Source organism: Nyctereutes procyonoides, unplaced genomic scaffold (assembly GCF_905146905.1).
Source record: "Nyctereutes procyonoides isolate TBG_1078 unplaced genomic scaffold, NYPRO_anot_genome, whole genome shotgun sequence".
Classification (NCBI taxonomy): domain Eukaryota; kingdom Metazoa; phylum Chordata; class Mammalia; order Carnivora; family Canidae; genus Nyctereutes; species Nyctereutes procyonoides.
In genome coordinates this window covers 1,804,736-1,828,237 of record NW_026575037.1, presented here as the reverse complement: position 1 = coordinate 1,828,237, position 23,502 = coordinate 1,804,736, and the positions used below count along the sequence as shown (strand labels likewise).

The 23,502-nt window shown below is 40.0% G+C and overlaps 1 protein-coding gene and 1 pseudogene across 4 annotated transcripts in view; one reads left to right on the top strand and one right to left on the bottom strand.

Annotated features, from left to right (window-relative positions):
* The first annotated feature begins 2,918 nt into the window (after positions 1-2,918).
* LOC129505783 (60S ribosomal protein L34-like) lies at positions 2,919-7,802 on the top strand (annotated as a pseudogene).
* A 2,136-nt stretch (positions 7,803-9,938) lies between these two features.
* Positions 9,939-23,502, bottom strand: part of DARS2 (aspartyl-tRNA synthetase 2, mitochondrial) — a 28,092-nt gene continuing 14,528 nt past the window's right edge. For 3 of the 4 annotated variants that reach the window (XM_055319298.1, XM_055319297.1, XM_055319299.1), the window contains exons 13-18: positions 22,167-22,229; positions 17,339-17,491; positions 14,760-14,978; positions 14,434-14,544; positions 12,638-12,713; positions 9,939-11,643 (exon numbers count right to left, since the gene is read on the bottom strand). In XM_055319298.1, the coding sequence (XP_055175273.1) occupies positions 11,429-11,643; positions 12,638-12,713; positions 14,434-14,544; positions 14,760-14,978; positions 17,339-17,491; positions 22,167-22,229 (837 nt within the window). In that variant the 3' untranslated portion in view covers positions 9,939-11,428. Of the gene's footprint in view, positions 11,644-12,637; positions 12,775-14,433; positions 14,545-14,759; positions 14,979-17,338; positions 17,492-22,166; positions 22,230-23,502 lie in introns of those variants that run through there. The other variant, XM_055319300.1, reaches the window with a different exon arrangement.

The window sequence follows — 23,502 nt, the reverse complement described above, 5'->3', positions numbered from 1 at the left end:
CCTGACAAATTATGCACAGCCTCTTTCATGATGGTCTATAGCCTGGATGGTGAATTTGTGGCTGGTTGAAAAACTGCAGAAGGGATATCTCTAGTGTTCTGGAAGCACAAATCCTGTTTAATAAAACCTGAGTGAGGCAAAGAAATAGTTTTTGAATGTTTATAATGATAGCAATTTACTCCATTTTACAGATAACCTTAGGATAAGAAAGTTAACATTGCCCAGGTTATAAATGGCAGTATCAGAATATACTGTATCACCATTGTAATGGGCAGAATTAGTACCCTGAAAGATAATTCTACTTTGGAGGGCCAAAACCACTAGAACCTACAAGCAGGAATATTAAAGGTCTTGGCGTTTGGTCTGAAAAGTCCCAGTGTGTACCTAGAACCAGCATAGCTGACTTGAGGGAAGATTGGGAAAGACTTGGGAGCTTTATGGAACTCAGACTTGGGGTTATCCAAAAGTGGGGCTGGGCTGATTTAAAAAAATAAAAACCCTAACATGATTTAAGCTCCTGGCACTGGGTGGGGAGCTTGGACTACAAAAGTTACAAGGTGCTCTCCAATCCTTGGAACCTGTAATCTAACTTTTCGTTTATACACCGATGGAGGTGAGGGATGGGTGTGTAGGATACTGTTCTGTTGCCAGGAACTCCAGTTTGAATAATTGGTTTCCACATTTATTCTTTCAATATGTGATTTGGCCCCCTGGAAAATTACACCCATTACTAAGTGAAAGCACATGTAAATTGTTTTCGTTGAGCATAATGGAAATAACCCATTAGTTGACCCCAGCCTACCAGAAGGCCAACAAATGGCAATTCTAGTTTAGTATGTCATCTGTTTTACTAATTGTCTTGCTAGGCGCACAAAGATTCTCCATGTAATTATGTTCTCAAGCTGGATTCCAGAATTCAAAACGAGTGCTTAATTAGCCTCCAAATGTCACAGCTTCTAAGGTAGATAAATGGACTTTTCAAGCTGTACATGTATGTATTTTAAAGGGATCTTCATGCTCTTGAAAATCCTTGAGCTTGGAAAGGATAAACTTTATTTCCTTCTCTTTTACTCCTGGTGTTAAGCCAGGGGAAGTGTTGGTGTTTTGTGATGCACAGATGATAAAGCTGATTGGACTTGGGTTTAACGTTCCTTTAAGTGACCTATTCATCTCAAGCCATCCCAGCATGGGGCCCAAGGTGGGGCCTGAACACACAACCCTGAGATCACAACCTGAACTGAGGTCAACAGTCAGCTGCTTAAGTGACTGAGCCACCCAGGTGCCCCCAAGTCAGTGCTAGCAGAAACAGACCCATACATACAGAGAACAAACTGATGGTTGCCAGAGTGGAGGGGTGGGCAAAATGAGCAAAGAAGAGTGGAAGGTACAGGCTTCCAGTTGTGGAATGAATGAGTCACAGGGATGAAAGGTTACAGTGGAGGAGTATCATCAGTGATCTTGGAATAGTATCCTATGGTAATAGATGGTAGATACACTTATGGTGAGCATACTGCAACATACAGAGAAATTGGATTACTATGTTGTACACCTGAAACTAATATAACACTGTGTCAACTGTACTTCATTAAAATAATTTCTTCTGGGGCAGCCTGGGTGGCTCAGTGGTTTAGTACCTGCCTTCGGCCCCAGGGTATGATCCTGGAGACCCGGGATTGAGTCCCACGTCAGGCTCCTTGCATGGAGCTTGCTTCTCCCTCTGTGTCTCTGTCTCTCATGAATAAGTAAATAAAATCTTTTTAAAAAAATTAAAAAATTTTTATTTACTCGAGAGAGCGTGAGCCTCAGAGATTGAGAGGAGCACAGAGGGAGAGGGAGAAGCAGGTTCCCTACTGAGCAGGGAGCCCAATGCGGGGCTTGATCCCAGGACCCTGAGATCATGACCTGAACCGAAGGCAGCTGCTTAACAGACTGAACCACCCAGGGCTGCCACTAATTTTTTTTTTTTTTTGAACACAAATTAAAATGTAAAGAAGTAAAAAGGTCAATACTTGCTAAGACTTAAACTACCATCAGCAGCAAGCTGCCAGCATTTGAGTAGAGTATCTGCTTTAAGGAGGCCTTCCCTGTTGGTGAGGTCTGTCTCAGGGTCTCTTCTGTGCATGGCTTCATCTAACCCCACCATGCCATGTCAATATGATCTGTTTGTGTGTCTTGTCTCTACCAGGCAAAAAACTCCATCAAGTCATGACAGGAACTACAATCTATTCATCATCATGATTCCCCCCTCCCAATTCGCCCAGAGCTTGGCCTGTAATAATCATTCATTCACTTAATTCACTCAAAAGATGTTTACTGAACAACTATTATACCAAGTAGTGCTGGGAATAGATACTGAAAAAAAAAAAAAACCCACAAAAATAAAATCCCTGCCCTCATGTAGCTTACATTCTATTGTGCAAATAAAATCCAGCATGCCAGATAATGTGATTAATACCACAGAGGAAAAATAAAGCAGGGAAAGGAGGGCAGAGCATGCTGATGGGTGGCAGGAGCTCATCTGAATAAGGTTGGATATGGTCGTCAGGGAAATCTTCACCAAAAAGGCAGTACATGAGCAAAGGCATGCGGGTATTAGGGAGTGAACAATTATCTGGAGGAAAACTGCTAGGTGACAGCTAGGACAAAGGCCTGGACATGGGCTCATGCCTGGTGAACACCAGGAAAAGCAAGGACATCAGTGTGGATGGGACAGACGGAGCTCAGGGGAGATGGTCAGCAGGTAGCAAGTGGCAGGGTATGGAGGGCTTTGGAGGCCACTGTAAGGACTCCAACTTTTCTCTAAGATGGGAAACCACTGGAAGGTTTTGAGCAGAGGAGTGATCTGGCCCTACGGACAGATGGCTGAGGGGGTCTAACAATCTAACAAGCAAGACTGTTACAAGCTTTTGCCGTGGAAGATGGTCACCCAAACCAGGGTGCTGGCCTGGAGGTACAAAAAAGTATCAGATGCTGGCTATACTTGGAAGGTAGGGCTGGCTGACAGACATTTGAGACAAACAAGTTTCTCCAGATGCACTTTCTTGTTCTGATCATAAATCTAAGGAACTATTACATGTTTCCAGGATGACCTCGGAATGTCTGGGAAAAGGAATGTCACATGATATTAAAGCTACCTTTGTGTGGAACTTAACAACATCCAGGGACATATGGCAGGGACTCTACTAAGCACTTTCATATAAAACACCTGAGGAAAGGACTGTGCCACTGTGTAAGGCAGAACAAAGGCTTTACAATTATTATATTACTTCCAGGCTCATGTAAATGTGACGCTAACACAATATGGTCTTATCCATTTTTAGAGTATAGGTACCAGGTAGCATGGTGGGAAAGACTGGCACCTTTTATTTATTACTTATTCATTCATTCATTCATTTATTCATGATACTGCATACAACCAAAGGCTTCCTCAGGCCCCTCTGTAATTCCTTATGCCTTCCCATCTCCCCATCCCCAGGTGACAGCTGATCAACTCTATTTCTATAGATTAACCTGTTTCTAGAGTTTTATATTAATTGAACAATAAAGAATGTATTTTTCTCCTTTGATTGGAATTGAATTTATTAACACTTTAGGAAGAACTGATAGCTATATTGCACCTTTAAATTCACAAATATGGTGACTCACTTTTTCTGGGTTTTTTTGCCTTCTCTTTTCCTTCCTTCCACCTTCCCTCTATTTCTTTTATTTCCTTCTTTTTTTTTCATGCATGCCTTATTTTTATATTTCAAATTGTTTCTTTTTTCCTTTTCATTCTTTTCTTTGGAAGTTAAATACTCTAGTTCTATTCTTTTAGTGGTTATCTCAGGCATTTTATTTATTTTTAAAGATTTTATTTCTTTATTCATGAGACAGAGAGAGAGAGGCAGAGACACGGGCAGAGGGAGGAGCAGGCTCCATGCAGGGAGCCAGATGTGGGACTCGATCCTGGGACTCCAGGATCACACCCTGAGCTGAAGGCAGACACTTCACCGCTGAGCCACCCAGGCGCCCCTTACCTCAGGCATTTTAATGTAAACATTTAAAGTCTAAAGTAGGGGTGCCTAGGTGGCTCAGTGGTTGAACATCTGCCTTTGGCTCAGGGTGTGATCCCGGGGTCCCAGGGTCGAGTCCCGCACTGGGCTTTCTGCATGGAGCCTGCTTCTCCCACACAATATTTGCAACATTTGAGACATTCTTACACTAAGAAATTGTTGCTTCTGAAAATCCATTTTGACTGGGCTTCCTGTATTATTTTATTTTTATTTTTTTTATTTTATTTTATTTATTTTTATTTATTTATTTATTTTATTTTTATTTTATTTTATTTTATTTTTATTTTATTTTATTTTATTTTATTTTATTTTATTTTATATTTTGCTTCCTGTATTTTAATTTGCAAAATCAGGCAGCCCTACTTGTGGATTATTTTTGCTTCTTCCTAAAGTGCCTTTAGAAATTCCCTTAGAGGGGCGCCTGGGTGGCCCAGCGGGTTGAGCAGCTGCTCAGGTCATGATTCCAGGGTCCTGGGATTAAGCCTTACATCAACTCCTTGCTCAGCTGGGAGTCTGCTTCTTCCTTTTCCTACTTCTGCCCCTGCTTGTGTTCTCTGTCAAATAAGTAAAATCTTTAAAAAAAAAAAAAAAAGAAATTCCCTTAGAACAGATACATTAGTGGTAAACTTTCTCAGTTGTTTGTCTGAAGTTACCTAAACATTTGCAGGCTATATAATTCTAGGTTGACGGCTGTTTTCTCTGAGCACTTTGAAGATAGAATACTTGTACAGTACCTGTCTCTCTCTGGTTGCTTTTATGATTATATCTTTGGTTTTGGAGTTCTGTAATCAAGGTATAAATTTTAAACTGCTTTATAGTACTTGAGATTTGTTTGCTTTCCTCAATTTCTTTCAATTATTAAGTTCTCAGTCATCATTTTTTCAAATAATTCCTGTCTTCAATTTCTTCTATTTTTCATTTTGGCATTCGGATTAGACATACTTAGTCCTTTTTACTCCTTTAATTTTTTCTAACTCTCTTTTGTATTTTCCATCATTTTCTGTGCTGGTTTTTGAATAATTTCTTCAGGTTTATCTTTTGGCTCATTAATTCTTTTTTTTTTTTTTTTAAGATTTATTTATGAGAGAGAGAGAGAGAGAGAGAGAGAGAGAGAGAGGCAGAGACACAGGAGGAGGGAGAGGCAGGCTCCATGCCGGGAGCCCGATGTGGGACTCAATCCCAGGACTCCAGGATTACGCCCTGGGCCAAAGGCAGGTGCTAAACCGCTGAGCCGCCCAGGGATCCCCGTCAACTGTCTTTTTAATTCATCTATTGAATGTTAATGATTATATCTATTTTTTAAAAAATATTTGTGTACTTGAAAGAGAGCAAGTGAGAGAGACAGAGAGAGACAGCATGAGTGAGAGGTAGAGGCAGAAGGGGAGGGAGAAGCAGACTCCACACTGAGCAGGAAGCCAGACTCTGGAGTTGATTCCAAGACTCCAGGATCACGACCTGAGAAGGCAGACTGAGCTACCCAGGTGTCCCTATATGTAATACTCTTTATTCCCCTCCAAATTTGCCTGGCTATTTTTATCATTTCTTATACCCTACTCACAAATTTAATTCTCTATTTCTATAAATATCATATATGGTTTGTTGTCAGGCTCCGATAGTACCAATACATTAAATATTTGCAAATCTGATTCTGTTTGTCTGCAGATCATGTCTCAATAGCAGCTTGTTTCCTTGGGTGTTTTGTGATAAAAAGAATTCTGAGATTATATTCCTTGGAACTTTATCTTCAGAAATTCTTTGAGAACTGGGCTTAAGTGGTTTTCTTTTGCATTTGCTTTTATCAACCTAGGAACACTATGAAGCTTAGCTTGGAAATTGTTCAAACCTCTGTTAAGTGTCAGCTTGTGGCTGTTAATGCTCAGAGCAGATTCCCCACCAACACCCCTTCCCCCACCATCCCCCCCTCCCTTTCCCTGGGCTATTACCCAGAGCCAAAGCAAACAGAAAAGTTTCTTCATCATCACCCTCTACTGAGGGGGTATCCTTTCAGGAACTTGTTTTACATGGGGATCTCTTATCTAAGTTCTCAACTTACACAGGAGGCAGTAGGCTTTGTTTGCCAATTTCCTCTCATGATCCATCAAAACCAAACCCCTAGGTCACACCAGATCAGCATTACCCCAGGACACTGACAACTTCAGCACCTAATTACATCAGTGTCCAGACATTTCTGGTCTCTAAGGAGCTCCCTTACTTTCTTACTAGTTTATTTATACATTTCAAAATATTCACAGAGGGGTGCCTGGATAGTTCAGTTGATTACATGACTGACTTTTGATTTCAGCTCAGGTTATGATCTCAGGGTCATGAGATCGAGTCCCATGTCAGGCTCCGTGCTCAGCACAGCACCTGCTTGAGATTATTCTCTCTCCATCTGCCTCTCCCTCTAATTGTTCTTTCTCTCTCTAAATAAAATTAAAAAAAAAATAAAAAGATTCAAAGAAATATTTTATGTAGGAATTTTAGGTGTTCTGTACAAGATTTTCTAGGATAGTTACTCTACCATATTGCTAAAGTGAAGTCCTAAGCTACTATTGTTTAAATATTCAGTGATGTTATATGAATAGTAGTTGTGTACCAAAATATTCATTTATAAACCTCCCACTGCCTGAAATAGTATTCTAAAAACTGCCCCCAAAATCTAGTTTTCTAAATTTTTATATACTTTTTTATATATAAAACTTCTATGTATTCTTTGTATATGCTTTCTTGTTCCCTCTTATATAAAAGTGCCATTATCTAAATCAGAAAACTTTTTGAGAAGCGTAAAGATTACAAATTTTGATATATTGCTCATCATTTTGGAATTTTACTTATTGAATCCTGACTTTGAATACGCGTCATTTAAATATTTTGACAGAGGAGGACATACATGAGAAGCATTCCATCATATAACAAAGTATGATTTTTTTTTCTAGAAAAATAACGTGCAGTTGTTTTTTTTTAAAGACATCTGAATCTTTTATTTATTTTTTAAATAAAAAATTTACACCCAATGTGGGGCTTGAGCCTACAACCCTGAGATCAAGAGTCATACACTCCATTGACTGAGCCAGTCAGGTGCTCCAACAAGCTGAACTATGTGCTTTTTTCCATACAATAATCATTTTTGCTTAAAACAAGGCTAACAAGTTGAGATTATTCATATTTGGGTATTTGGCAGATATTTTCTGAAAAAACGAATAAGGCTCTTCCAGGGACAGCATCTCTAGGCGTTCAGAATAGTTCAGCATTTGACATACCGTTATAGGCTGTCCTACAATACAGCCTCTAGCAAAACTACGCTGTCCCGGACCCCTGGTAATAGAATCGTTTACCTTTATACCAAGAAGGTTGGGAAAGCACCAGAGTCTGCATGTGGATGTGTCCAGGCCGACTTCGAGGAGTTCATGCCGTGAGACCTAAAGTCCTTATGAGATTGTCTAAAATGAAAAAACACGTCAGCAGGGCCTATAGTGGTTCTATGTGTGCTGTGTTTGTGACAGGATCAAACATGCTTTCCTTTTTGAGGAACAGAAAATCGTTGTCAAAGTGTTGAAGGCACAAGCACAGAGTCAGAAAGCTAAATAAAAAGATGAAGCTTTGTTAAGTAATAAAAAAAAATCAAAACAAATGATAAGTTTGGGGGCACCTGGGTGGTATAGTTGGTTAAGTGTCTAATTGGTTTTGGCTCAGGTCATGATCTCAGGATTGTGAGATCAGGCCCCACAGCAGGCCCCCTGCTCAGCCTGGAATCTGCTTGGGATTCTCTCTCTCTTACTAAATAAATACATCTTAAAATAGAAAAAAAAAAAAAAAGAAAAAATGAGTAAGTTTGGAAAATAACTGATGGTCTTTCTTTGTTGGCAATGGGGAAATTCAAGCTTTCAAATGAAAAACAGAATTTTGGAAAGCTTGTACCGGTCACTGTGCCCTTATGGCTTCTTCATACTTAAAGATTTGTGATGAGATCAGTGGTGATATTAATGTCACTTTTTAGATATATTGTGTGCGCTGAAGTACGTCAACATTTGGAAGACACATATAACTCAGTGTACCAATATTTTCCAAATGATCAATGTGTGGTGTTACAAAAGCATGCATAAAAGTTGTATTCAAAATACAAGGTCAACCCAATGGTCTTTAGAAAAGTTTATCAATAGGATTTCAGATTCCACATTGCCACTAACCTTTAAGGAACCTGTTAAGCTTTTGTATAGTATCAAAGAAGAATACCCATAATCATCAGGAAGGCCATTGACATACTTCTCCCTTTTCCAACTTCACACTTATGTGAGGCCAGGTTTTCTTCATATATTTCAACGAAAATAACAACTCAGGTTTGTCCAACTCACACAAGCTCTTTCTACCAAGTACATTGTCTTAAATAGAGAAGACTGACTCAAATGTGCACTACTGCAGGACTTATATGTGTAACTCTTTACACAGCTGTCTCTTCTGATATTCTTACAATGTACTTGGTTATTTCTCATGTTACAAAGTAACTCACCTTCCTCAAAATAAGGGGAAAAAAAGTATTCTTAAGGCAGTATTTTTAGGATGGGTTATGCTTAAAAAACCAGTAGCAAGGAATGTGATCAGTGCTACAGAGTTCTGGTTCTTTGGAGAAGGGAATACTGGAGTAGTTGGATAGATGCATCATTTTATGCAGGGAAAGCCCAAGAGCATAAAGCGATCCCATCGGACTCATCATCTGACAAATCTGTTCCCAACAAGGAAATATTGTTCATAAGACAAAGCTCTCTTGAAGCTAATAAAAATAACTACTGACGTTGTAGCTGGCACTGGCTTACCATGTTTTTGAAACCTGCAACACAGGATAAATCTAAATTTCTTAGGAAAGTGGGGAAATAGGATTTGAAATAAACTCAGCGTCTGGTGTATGATCACACTGTGCCTTTCAAAGTCTTGGCTGTTTTATTTTCAACTTCATTAAGTAGTTTCTTAATTTTTGAGAAAAGACAATTTAAAATTTCACCCCCACTCATAAAGATTAAAATAGTGACTTTTCCCTGGATTTCAGAATAAGCATTTTGTTTTTTTCCCCAGAGAGGCAAGACTGAAGAAAAGCCAAGAGATGCCCAAAATGACCAGGTCTTTGAAATATAGGACTGTTTGACTTCTGAGGACTGGTAGCCTTTGGTATTTATAGCCTAGAATATATTCTCTGGATTTTAAGTGTCTTCTGGAACTCTCATTTCCAGGATAGAAAGACAACATTTTAGTCAGAATCAGGCTTCCCACAATCAATAGTGAATTACACTTATCCCACAGGGGATAAATGGAAGTAAACTCCATTTCCCCAACTGTTAAATGGAATCTCTACAAATTCTCTCCACCGAGAAAGGGTAGACAGACTTGGATACCCTTTCTCACCAGGAAGGCCCTGCCAGCAAGAATTTTCTCGCTCCAGAGTACACTCACAGATGGGAAGATTGGGTTCAAGGACTTACTTTTTATGATTGTCCTTCTCCGGTTGACTTACTTCATTTAGTATAATACCATGGTTTCACTTGCACAGGGGAATATAAAAATTAGTGAAAGGGATTATAGGGGAAAGGAGAAAAAATGAGTGGGAAAAATTTGAGAGGGTGACAAAACATGAGAGACTCCTAATTCTGGGAAACAAGGGGTAGTAGAAGGGGAGGCAGGCGGGGGGATGGGGTGACTGGGTGACGGGCACTGAGGAAGGCACTTGACGTGATGACGCACTGGGTGATATACTATATGTTGGGAAATCAAGCTTCAATAAAAACTAAAAAAAAAAGGACTTAGAGAATAGCTCCACCTAACGGTGAACCACTTTTCTGCAGAAGTGAGAAACATTCACACTCTTCTTGGTCTACTGAGCAAGAGATTAAAACCGGATTAAAACCAGAAGGAAAGCTGATTTTATTTTCAAATAGAAACAACCATAGGATTGTTTTGCTTAGAACACTAAGAAAACTAGGCAAGGATATAAGACTGATACTTGGTACTTAGAAATTATACCTCAAAAGAACGTCAAGGCAAAAGTGAAGATAAAGGAGAAAAGAACACTTTCATTAATTAAGGCCTAGTTCTCATTTCATAATGATTATTATAAATTTTGCTTATGTCATAGAATGTGTAAGAAAATTACAATAGTCGGTGTTCACTTTTCTATATATTCGAGGTTGGCCCAAGATCAGTATTTTCAATTACTTATGATTGAGGAGAAATGCTATTTAGGTATTATTATTGTTTTATTATTTTTTAAAGACTTTATTTTTAAGTAATCTTCACATACAATGTGGGGCTGGAACTTACATCCCTAAGATCAAGAGCTGCATGTTCTATCCACTGACCCAACCAGGCACCCCAATAATTATTTTTAAAGATAGAGGGCAGCCCCAATGGCCCAGTGGTTTGGTGCCACCTTCAGCCCGGGATATGATCCTGGAGACCCGGGATCAAGTCCCACATCGGGCTCCCTGCATGGAGCCTGCTTCTCCCTCTGCCTGTGTCTCTGCCTCTCTCTCTCTCTCTGTGTCTGTCATGAATAAATAAATAAAATCTTAAAAAAAAAAAAGAAACACAAACAGAAAGCTAATTAATAAAATTACTGTTTTTCTTATACTATTATATATCAGTTTTATTAAATCTTAGGCTATAAGATACATAGGTATACTTGTATCTGTTTACAGATAAATGATACCATTATCTTACATTTGTACAATGCTTTATAGTTTTTCAAAGCTTTTTCACTTACATTTCCTTTCATATACATCATTTTCTCTAGTTCTGGCAAGAAGAGCCCCATGAGGTAGCCAGAGCAAATAGTGTTTCCATTTCATATAAGCAGGAAAGGAGGATTATGTAAAGGTGAAATGCTAAGATTCTGTGACTTTCAGTAAATTTTTTTTTTTTGCATTATATCATGATGTTTCTTACTATATTATGCTAATAGTTGAAAGGTCACTATCAAGCTTAATTTATAGACTCTCTTGATGAGGGTGGTTGAACTGACCCCTCCATCAACTGACTAGTCTAAAGGGCAAGCATTTCCCTACATTTCACATGGTCTGATTACTTCTGTCTTAAGTGAACAATCTACTATCCAAGCACGAAAAACATGATGAGAAAACACTAAGCTAGTATATTATTCAGACAAAGGGCCATTTTCATACCTCTCCAAATAACAGAAACTGCAAAAAAAGTCCCAAACAAAAAATCCTAATAATGCATGTTATCAAGTCAAAATCGGATACCTTCTTTTCTTAGTTGTGGTGAGAACATGGTCCGGATTCCTCCCACCTAATGACCTGCTTATCAGACCCCTGGCAGAAGTCCACATCTGTTTTTAGCCTCGGGAAGCAAAGGAGACGAAACCCAAAAGCTCAACTTTCTGGACAGTATGGCTGATTCAATGAGCTCTTTTCTGCTTCTGAGTCTGCTGGCCAGGAGACTTGGATATGATAGGGCTTCAGTTCCTCAGGAGGGAGAGAATCTGGGGCATTGCTCATGAGGTCATGCCCCCTGAAGGACTTAGGGAAGGCTATGACATCTCTGATGGTTGGTGCTCCAGTGACAAGGCAGATCAGTCTGTCTAACCCTGGAAGTAAAATACAAAGGTAACAGATGAGAATGTAATCTAAGGCTGGGAGTGAGAACTTTTCCACAAAGGTTGTAAAGAACTTTTAAATACAAGTCTTTAACAAGCTGCAGCAAAGCAGAGTTCCCTGCCTTTTCAAGGGAACTTCTGTTTGTCTGAAAGGTTCTTTTCTATCTTATTCTAGAAAAATGCTCAGGATGTTTATAGGCTCAAATTAAGTCACAGCAATTAATAAGTCCTTAGCAAGGGTTTTCTAAAGGTTGACAAAAATCAAGTGCTGTGCAGCGTACTCCAAGAACACAGATGGAAGCCCAGGCTGGTGGGGCACCTAGATGGCTCAGTGGCTGAGTGTCTGCCTTTGGTTCAGGTTGTGATCCTGGGATCCTGGGATCAAGTCCTGCATCAGGCTCCCAGGAGGGAGCCTGCTTCTCCTTCTGCTTATGTCTCTGCCTCCCTGTCTCTCATGAATAAATAAATAAAATTGTTTAAAAAAAAAAGCCCTTGCTAGTGAGGACCTACAGTCTAGGTGAGCTTCTGAAAATTTCTCACACTCTTCCATGTTTGATATAAAAAAAAAAAAAAAAAAAAGGCAAGGTGAGCAACCACAGCAGAAGGGCACTGGCATATTCCTACTTTCACACAAGCTGAATACTTGGGGAGCTGTGCTTTCCAGACTCCTATGAATGCATCTGTGAGCCCCCAGGGATCTGAGCAATACTGACTTAAGACTGAAGTTTTATTCTATTAAGAAATCTTTCAAATGCAAATTATCAGTCGAGTTTTACCTTTAACCAGTAAAATGCACTTTAAACCTGTATCAATGAAATAACAAAATGAAAATATAAACTTAAATTCTTCTAGAATTCTTGGGCTCCTTGCACCCTATCCTTTTTACCCTCTCCTTTCCTTCTCTGCCCTTGCTTGTAAACTGAGCCCAAATTTGAGACACAGAATTATGGAATGAAATTTAGCTTGGACAAGGAGAGTTGTTTACCTAAGGCAATTCCTCCGTGAGGGGGTGCCCCAAATTCTAAAGCCTGGAGCAGATGGGAAAGCAATTTCACATCTTCCTGAAATTCAAAACATAATTCAATTTGAATATACACTGAGGGTCCTTGGTAAGCTTCGGTGCTAAAGGGAAAAAAAAAAACAGATGAATTAAAAATATCTTAGGAGGTTTATAGTTTAGCAAGAGAATAGGGCAAGTCACAGATATTAAAACATGCAGAGAAATGCCTGGCACTCAGTAAATGTAGCTAGGATTATACTGATAATGCCAGCAGAGTAACACCAATCAAGGACATGGAGATGTGGGCTCAGAGAGGTAGGAAACTGTCCTATCACAGGGTCAAGGGAAGAGAACATTAAGTGGGGAAGAGGACGGTAGGACATCTTGGGAGCCAAGAACAGGCTTGTTCTTTGGTGGCTGTGCAAGTTAACTTATGTGGGGCAATATGTGTGGATATGCTGAAAATGTACCTGACAAAGGTTCTCTCACCAGGCTACAGATCTGAAACAAGTGGGGAGCTTTTAAGGAACAAATGCTAAGGCCTCACATTTAGAGCCTTTTATTTAATTGATCTGGAGTAGTGGGTGGTTTTTTGTTTTTAACACTTTCCACTTGATTCTGTTCTAATGTGCAGCAGGGCTGAGAACCACCAGAGGTAGGGAAGAAGCAAAAGCAATGAATTCTCACTGACTCTTAAATGAGCTTAACAATTAAAGGAAGGAAGAAAATCGGCTGGAAACTGAAGACTGGATGCCTCAAGTTGGGAGGAGACAAGTTAAGGGAGGTCGCAATGTCCTTAAAGCTGACAGGGAATTTGGGGTTTGACTTTTCCAATCCTGTTCTCAAATAAAGTTCTTTCATCCTACCTCCCACCTGTTAGTTATTATGGCAAAATGATCTCTCAGGATCAGATTTTCTTGGATGTTTTCTTTCCTGAAATCTATCCTGACCTTCTATGGAATCATCAAGAAACTGCAGATTCTTAGGCACGTATCTGTAGAGACTCTTCTTTTTAAAATTCCGATTATCCCACTATCATTAAAATACCTCCCTGCCCCTATTAAATGATATAAAATGCTTTTAAATCTGGCCCTTTCTCTAGCATCATCATTTCCATGCATTTCTGACTGCATCATTTTTGTGCAGGGTGGTGGTTAAGAAGTTAGAAGCTCGGGTTGGAGAGCCACTGACCTGGATTCAAATAGTGGCTCAGTTTACTTCTGTGCTGTGTGACTCTAGGCAAATTAATTAATCTGCCTCAGTTACTCATCTTTGAAATGGGCAGAATAAGGGTATTTATCTCAAAAAGTAATCGTGAGGATTAAATGTGTCAGTGCGTATAAAGAACTTAGTGCCTGGCACAAATAGCACTAATAAACGGCTATTATGGTCATTTACTTTTCAGTCTTACACTAAAGGTAGAGAGACAAGCCAACACTACTCTGTATCTAGTCAATCCTTCATTCATGACAAACTAAAAAAAACCCACAAACATTCTGGAAGGCAGCTATGCTCATTTCTATACCACCAATGCCAGCTAAAACAACAGATACTTTGGTTAAAAAACCAAACAGAGGGGATCCCTGGGTGGCGCAGCGGTTTGGCGTCTGCCTTTGGCCCAGGGCGCGATCCTGGAGACCCGGGATCGAATCCCACGTCGGGCTCCCGGTGCATGGAGCCTGCTTCTCCCTCTGCCTATGTCTCTGCCCCTCCCCCCCCCCGTGACTATCATAAATAAATAAAAATTAAAAAAAAAAAAACAGATTAGAAGATGATGTTACCTTTAGTAACTCTGCCAGAATGTAACGCTGGAGCTCCGCATCATGAATTCGGATAGAACCACCTCCTATCTCATTGCCATTTAAAACCAAATCATAGTGTTGGCTACGGACCTAGAAGATTCACAGAGCCTTTACGTTAGAGAAAATTTCTAAGTTTCTGTTCTACAGGTTGAAGTCACTGCAGCTACTCAGAGACTATGTATTAACTATGGGCTCAAAGCTGACCATCTCTTCTGAGGCTTCCAGAACTGGGTCAGACTGTGAAATCTGAATGCCTCTGGCTTTGTTTCCACATTTCCTTTTTATTTGGAAGTACAGCATGGTACCTTCTCAGGTTCGGAGTATAGGAGCTGGACATCACTGGGGTGAGGAGCAGTAAATGGGTGGTGGGCTGACTCCAGCTTTTCAGGATTTTCCTCCTTGGGAAGGAAGAGTGGGAAATCCACAACCCAAAGGAAAGAGAAGAGAGCTGGGTCACGAAGCACCAATCCTCTTGCTTCTAGAAGGTCAGCACATTCCAGTCTTAATTTTCCCAGCACAGAGCACTGCAAACAGAAGATGCAAACATTGATTTAACCGTTATGACACAAGCTGGACTCTCCAGCTGGGCTGTCCTCTGAGAAGGGATTAGACAATTAATAGATGAGATACTCTGGGCCTCTTGGGGGACAAAGATCAGAGGATGATGGGATTGAAACATGGTTGACAATGACCATCACACTGGGTAGACCAGGTGACGATTTGGTAACAGTGACTGGGCAGAGATACCTGAGCTTGCCTGACCTGGCTGTATCTCCAGTTTGGCTACTGACTCACTTCTCTGCACCCTTTTCCATAGGATAGTTTAGATAAGCAGATCTACTCCAAAAGGCTGTTGTGAAGATCTAGTGAGATAGGACATGTGCGGTGCAATTACGGCAGCTCTGATGGGATTGTTTTCCTGACTTCTTCTGTGGGGTATTTTGAGGCTCTAATGAGTGCCTGGCACATAGCTGATATCCAATAAATGTTGGCTATTATTAGAGGAGCAGTATGGATGAGAGGTTTAAGAATGACTTTTTTTAAAAAGACTTTATTTATTCATGAGATACATAGAGAGAGACACAGGCAGAGGGAGAAGCAGACTCCCTGTAGGGAGCCCGATGTGGGACTCAATCTCAGAACCCTGAGATTACAACCTGAGCCAAAGGCAAATGCTCAACTACTGTGCCACCCAGGTGACTTCTGAAGCCACACTTCATAGGTTAGAAACGTGGTTCCGCCACTGCCTCACTGTTGTGTGAGCAAATTCTAATCTTAGTGCTTCAGTTTTCTTATCTTAGAATAGTAACTGTATCAGTCCTTCTCTCAATACCACTGGCATGAGTATTAAAAGAGTTAATCTACACAAAATACTCAGAACCATGCTGAGCAAACAATTAGCTTACTAAGTGTTAAGTACTACAATATGCAGATCTTCCATGAGAAGGGGCTGTCAGAACGGAAACCAGGCCTGGAGACATGTACTGAATATCATTTGATGGGTTCCTCTAGCTTACATAAAATATCCACACAGGATACTTGAACTGTGACATATTCAGAATGCTAATGCCATTCGTTGTAAGTCTGGTTTCCAGTTCTTTCAAGGAATCCTAGTAGGAATTTGAATGATACCTTCCTGAGAGGACACCACCAGCAGTTTCAACCTCATACTAGGGGAAAGTGGAATGACCAAATGAGTTTGCAGCAGGATATTCATATAATACAAAATCCCAAGCTCTTTTGTAAGTAATGAACTGGTGCATTCCCCAGCAAGTTTATCAGCACTGTTCATGTGGTATTAGAACCTAATGTTGATACATGAATTCATTAAAAACATGACTATGGTATCAAAATAAATTTATAATTAAATAGCTTTCTTTATTTCAGTATTGCAGGGGAAAGACAGGGAGTTACATTTACTTAATTTACTTATTTAAAAGATATCTTTTAAAATTTTATTTATTTAATGTAATCTTTATACCCAATATGGGGCTTGAGCTCATGACCCTGAAATCAAGATTGCATGCTCTTCCAACTAAGCCAGCCAGCCAGCTCTGACAGTAGGTTACATTTAGCACTGAAAACGAACTCTGAAACTTTTCCTTTGGAAGAAACAATGAAACAATAGCACATTATTAGAAGAATGGACTTGATAAAGCACTAGTTAGACACCACTGCTATAAAGAAATCATGTTGTACTTCAGTGCAACAATGAATTTATATTGCACTTGACCTTCCTCCTATATTTTCAATATTCACGTTTGACTTATATTCCATACTTCTATGTATTTTACAATGATCTCTATGACTAAGTTCAGTCTTCCATACATCTGCAGAGTGGTGATTTAGCCAGGGTATGGTGGTATTCATCACCTGACAGCTGCTGTTCCAGAGAAAGAAGGGTCCTGCCTTGACCAAGTAGGGTCAGAGATGTCTGTCAGTCCAGTAGACTTCTGATCTATCCCTCCACATTTTTAGGAATGCATTATCTACAAAAGTTTGGGATTACCAAATTTTCCTAATCTGCAAAACTTTGACAATGAAAATATTTTTTCACAGTCCTACAAGGAATACCAACAAATAGCCCTTTACCTAAGTGGCTTTCCTAATCAGAGCCAGATCTAATCTGCGTGAACAATGCCAATTATCACAATTATCACTGTGTGAGCAATGCCACTAGAGGCCGGTAGCTGATGAAAAATAACTCTAGTTTTGATACAATGCATTATTTAGTGCTCAAAAGTATTTATTAATACAAAACTGATGTAGAACAGCTTCATTTTATGAAATTAAAAGTCAATTTTAAGTATGTACTATGTACACAGGAGAAGAGAGGCATCATTCAGCATCAAAAGCACAAATGTTTAGAGGTAGTTTTTCTTACTGCTTTCTTGTGCTCTCCAACAGTTAGCAGGACCACATCATCCTCTTGGATTTCCATTAGTCTCGTTAGTCCTGATCTTTGCTCCTCCATTATGGACTTAGCAACTGGAGAATTCCAGTTTCTATTGGCTTTCAAGAATATAGGTAAGACTTCCTGTGATAAAGAAAAAGACTTATTCACATTCTTTTTTTTTTTAAAGTGGGGTTGTTTTATTCTTCTTGCTGTACAAATGATTTCTTGTTCCCAATAGAACATGAGATGATCTTCATTCTCTCCCTCAACCCTTTCAAAATGATACTAAAGGAATTACAAAATTAATCTCACCATAATCAAAAACAGAAGGGAATAAAAGGTGGGGGGGGCACTGGCAAAGAGATTTCTGCAAATTTGTGGTAGGCTGCAAATGAATGGAATAGGAACAATTAAAGCAGCAAGATGCAGGAAGCTCTGGCCTGGAGAAATATGGAGTGGTCTCAGCACAGAAGGAACTGATTCTACCCTGCAGAAGGCTAGAGGGCAGGCTCAGGACTCTTTTTTTTTTTTTTTTAATTTTTATTTATTTATGATAGTCACACAGAGAGACAGAGACATATAGGCAGAGGGAGAAGCAGGCTCCATGCACCGGGAGCCCGACGTGGGATTTGATCCCGGGTCTCCAGGATCGCGCCCTGGGCCAAAGGCAGGTGCCAAACCGCTGCGCCACCCAGGGATCCCAGGCTCAGGACTCTTATGGAGCTTTGGTTTCTCAGGGAATGGTCAATGGCTCTGCTGCTCCCCCGCTACACTAAACCTACCCTTTTTTTTTAAAAAAATACAGATTTTATTTATTTATTCATGAGAAGCACAGAGACAGGCAGAGACACAGGCAGAGGGAGAAGTAGGCTCCTCACAGGGAGCCCGATGTGGGACTTGATCCCAGGACCTGGCACCATGCCTTGAGCAGAAGGCAGATGCTCAATGGCTGAGCCACCCAGGCGTCCTCCGCAATCAGCTTTTAAATGCCTCATTCTGGGATGTGAGTGGAGAATGGGTGAAATAAGTGATGGGGATTAAGAAGTGTACTTGTAAGGAGCACTGGTATTATAAGGACGTACTGGCTCACTAAATTGGTTTTTTTTTTTTTTTTTTTCTGGCTCACTAAATTGTAAACCTGAAAGTAATACTACACTGTATGTTAACTAACTGGAATTTAAATACAAACTTAAGGGCAGCCCAGGTGGTGCAGCGGTTTAGCACCGCCTGCAGCCCAGGGTATGATCCTAGAGACCCTGGATCGAGTCCCACATCTGGCTGCCTGCATGGAGCCTGCTTTTCCCTCTTTTTTTATTTATTTATTCATGAGATACACTCACACACACAGAGAGAGAGAGAGAGAGAGAGGCAGAGACACTGGCAGAGGGAGAAGCAGGCTCCATGCAGGGAGCCCGATGCGGGACTCGATCCCGGGACTCCAGGGTCACGCCCTGGGCCGAAGGCAGGTGCTAAACCGCTGAGCCACCCAGGGATCCCCCCCTGCTTCTCCCTCTGCCTGTATCTCTCTCTCTCTCTGTGTCTCTCATGAATTTAAAAAAAAAAAAAGGTTTATTTATTTTAGAAAGAGAACAGTGTGGGGAGGGGCAGAGGGAGAGAATCTTCCAGCTGATGACTCCCCACTCAGCGGGTAGTCCAATGTGAGACTAGATCCTAAGACCCCAAGATCATGACCTGAGCCAAGACCAAGAGTTGGGAGGCTTAACCAACTGAGCCACCCAGGTGCCCTGGACAGCACTGTTCTAAAAGGATATGACTGCCAATTCTGAATTTTATACTAAGTCAAATTAGTAATCAGGTGTGAGGTTTTGAACACAAAGACATTATTTTTGTTTTTGTGTTTTTTAGAAATTTTATTTATTTGAGAGAGGCAGAGAGAAAGCACAAATGGATGGGGCGGGAGCAGAGGGAGAGGTAGACTTCCCACTAAATAGGGAGCCCAGTACAGGACCCTATCCAAGGACCCTAGGATCATGACCTGAGCCGAAGGCAGACACTTAAACAACTTAGCCAACCAAGTGGCCCTATTTATCTTATTTTTTTTTTAAAGATTTTATTTATTTATTTTAGAGAGAGAGCATGTGCAGGGGGAGGAGCAGAAGGAGGGGAAGCAGCAGACTTCCTGCTGAGCAGGGAGCCTGATCTGGTGCTTGATCCCAGAACCCCAGGATCATGACCTGAGCTGAAGGCAGATGCTTAACCGACTGAGCCACCCAGGTATCCCCATAAAGACATTTTTGGACTAAGCAAGTGTATCTCTTGCATGCTTTCCTAGGAAGTTACTTGAGGATATAATACAGTAAAATAAGAGAAAGATCTGGATCCAGGAAGAGTGGCTTCAACTCAGAAGAGAAATGAAGAAAAGGTCCAGAAAGAGAGCTGTGCAGGAGGTATAGAATAGGTAAAGTCTGTGTGTGGGAGCTTTATCTCTCATGCAGGAAGTTAACAGAGTTTAAAATGGATAAGTAAAAAAAACACACAAAAATACCAGTATGTAGATAGATTTCTAAAAACAGACATTCTGGATGGTGCGGGACTAGAATGGTGTGAGCTTACAGCAGACACTTGTTGCATCTCATTATTAATCCTTCTTTACTATTTGCGTTTTTAACCATGTGCATGTAGCATATTGCTAAAAATTCATACACGTATTAAAAAAAGCCAAGTTAAAATATATTAATAAATTGAAAAAACAGAAGAAGTGCCCATTTCTTCAATAAAAATCCAGTTAAGGGGCGCCTGGGTGGCTCAGTTGGTTAAGCATCTGCCTTCAGCTCAGGTCATGATCCCAGAGTCCTGGGATCAAGCCCCACATAGGGCTCTCTGCTCAGCAGGGAGCCTGCTTCTCCCTTTCCCTCTGCCTCTGCCTGCCACTCTCCCAGCTTGTCAAATAAATAAAATCTTATTTATTTGACATTCTCTCTGTCAAATAAATAAAATCTTAAAAAAAAATTCAGTTAATGACAAAGGTAAAAGAAAAAAGTGAAGAGGAAAAGAAGAACATGTAAAGAATTCCATCAACCAAAAACTATTGAAGTTAACTTTCAGGCTTATTTCCTGGTCCCGTTGTTCCTAGATGCAGACTTCAAACACTAGGAAGATAAAAGTAAAGAAATATAATTGGGAGATCTAGAGAGGCCAATTTTGAATTTTATCAAAGGCATAAAACAAACCTAAAACATTATCTGCTATTACTATCATTTCATAAAAGAACATTTTTTTTTAGATTTATTTATTTATTTATGATAGACAGAGAGAGAGAGAGAGAGAGAGAGAGAGAGGCGCAGAGACACAGGAGGAGGGAGAAGCAGGCTCCACTCTGGGAGCCCGATGTGGGACTCGATCCCAGGACTCCAGGATCGCGCCCTGGGCCAAAGGCAGGCACTAAACTGCTGAGCCACCCAGGGATCCCCTAAAAGAACATTTTTACAACAAAGAAGAAGTAGTAAAGGATAACTCTTTAAATTCATTTAACTTCATGAAAAGCTTTTAATATTGCTCTGACTTCTCTCATTTTGCCTTGACCCATTTTGGAAACCATTATCCTAATCTTTTTTTTCTTTCTTATTGAAAAATCCCTTTGAACCTGTGTATAAAGCTTGGCTTGTGGTGGTGGTAGAGGTGGATGGTCCATTTTCAGTACACAAATACTGTGTTTTTACATGGTTATGACCAGTGTTTTGTTTTTTAATTTTTATTTATTTATGAGAGAGAGAGAGAGAGAGAGAGAGAGGCAGAGACACAGGCAGAGGGAGAAGCAGGCTCCATGCACCGGGAGCCCAATGTGGGATTCGATCCCGGGTCTCCAGGATCGCGCCCTGGGCCAAAGGCAGGCGCCAAACCGCTGCGCCACCCAGGGATCCCGACCAGTGTTTATATAATTCTGTATTTGCCTTTTCGTATGAATCATTACATGAACATGTCCCCCATACTACAAACTCTTTAAAAAGGAAATTTGGTATTAATTCTTCTGATGATACATTAATTTATTTAATTATTCCCATAGAATTTCATCTTACTTCTGTTGTAAAGGTGCTATAATGAGCATACTTTCCTCATATTTAGAATGTTTTTAACAAAGTATGTCACAGAAAATTAATGACTCAAAGAGCATGATTATTTTTAAAGTTACTGATTCTGAGAAGGCTGAGACAATTTACAAGTCCCGTGACGAGGTAAGAAGGCCCATTCCCCACTCCTGCTCCTCTGGATTTCAGCTCCTCCATTCACCAAGCCAACACCACAATATGTGTCTGGCAATGGTGTATTCAGAATTTTAAAAGGGTATGGGAACAACAATGAATACAGGTTTTTTTTTTTTTTTTTTCTTCAAACCTTGGGCACACAGGGCTCTAATCTAATCCTGACTGGATTAAAATTCCATATTTATTTTAAAAACCATGGTTGAACTTTAACATTTTAATTAATGGTGAACTCAACTGTCTAAGTCGAAGTCTTTAGAGTTATACCTTCGGATTAGATTAACTTTAAAAAGAAGAAAAGTAGAAGAATGGTCTAAAATAACAAAACCTTGGACAGCCCGGATGGCTCCTCAGCGGTTTAGCGCCGCCTTCAGCCCAGGGCGTGATCCTGGAGACCCAGGATCGAATCCCATGTCAGGCTCCCTGCATGGAGCCTGCTTCTCCCTCTGCCTTTGTGCCTCTCTCTCTCTGTGTCTCTCATGAATAAATAAAAATCTTTAAAAACAAAAACAAAACCTCAAAACTAATGATTGTATAGAGTCTAACACTTATGGATCCCTAAAAAGGGAAAAAAATAGTTGTAATCAACTCCTTACCTGATTAAAATGGTCAGCTGCAAATTTTCTAATGGATTCAATGTCCTTCCTTTTCAAGTATTTCTGATGAAAGAAAATCAAAGTAAACTCACCAATATAACAAATTCATAAACATGTCTATGATATCAAATGGGATATAAATACATTTTGTGTCCTTCCATCACAATAGTAGGATTCAATATAAAATTTAATTTCTGCTACCAAATGACAAAATTTTAAAACTTGTTACAGGGCTTATTATCCTTCATCCCCACCCCTCTATGCGGGCCTCACTGGAAACAACTATGAATGTATTTCACAGAAGAGCCTGCATATGTAATATATAGGGTAAATGTTCAAATCTTTACAATTGAATTGTCTAAGAAAAAATACCTTTGTCAGGTCAGAAGGAGAACTCAGAATATGCTTATCTCTTAAAACTCTTTATTTTTTAAAAGATTTCAACCATTGAGCCACCCAATTGCCCCTCTTAAAATTCTTTATATCTTACTTTTTCTAAATTATTTCAATGCCTTTGACTATCATTGTAATTAATATTCTTGGGGCACTAGACTAGGTATGGGAGGTACAAAAAAATGGAGACATGGCTCATAATCTTGCACTACTTATAAATTGCTTGGGGAAGACTGGACATACTCAAATTGGTGCAAACAATAATACCCAGCAGTGTATGTGTTACACTGAGCTTACTTGAACGCATTCATTATAGTATGGGCTCAAATTACTTTCCACTAAACATATGATGTGAATAAAAAGTAATGAGATTGAATTCTTATTCCCATTTTGAATACACGAATATGTTCAAGTCTACAAATGAGCTGTCTTTCAAAATAATAATTTCAAAGGGCTTCTGGAATTCCTCTTACCAAATTCTGTTCAAAGCAGATGTGCTAACTACAGAAAACAGATGCATCTCATCACTTCAGAGTCAGGGTTTGCCTAGCCCAGCCATTCTTTTTTTTTTTTAAAAGCCCAGCCATTCTTTCTCCTATCCTCACTTACCCTCCCCTTTGGCTCTTCACAGCTCCATTCCTTCCCCTCCTCCTGTTATTAATGTAATTGAATGCAGTTGAGACCAGAGCCCTTGGAAGACCCAAAACCAACATGCAAGAGAGATGCTGGAGCTGATACAGGCTGAGAGCCTCTGGATAAACTGAGGCTGGCAGACAGGGTATGAACACTATTTCATGCTCATGACTGGTGGGAATGATCCCAAATGAAGTATGGGAGTACTTTACAGCAATTTTTTTAAAGGTTAATTAATTAATTAATTTATGAGAGAGAGAGAGAGAGAGAGAGAGAGAGAGAGAGAGGCAGAGACACAGGAGAAGGGAGA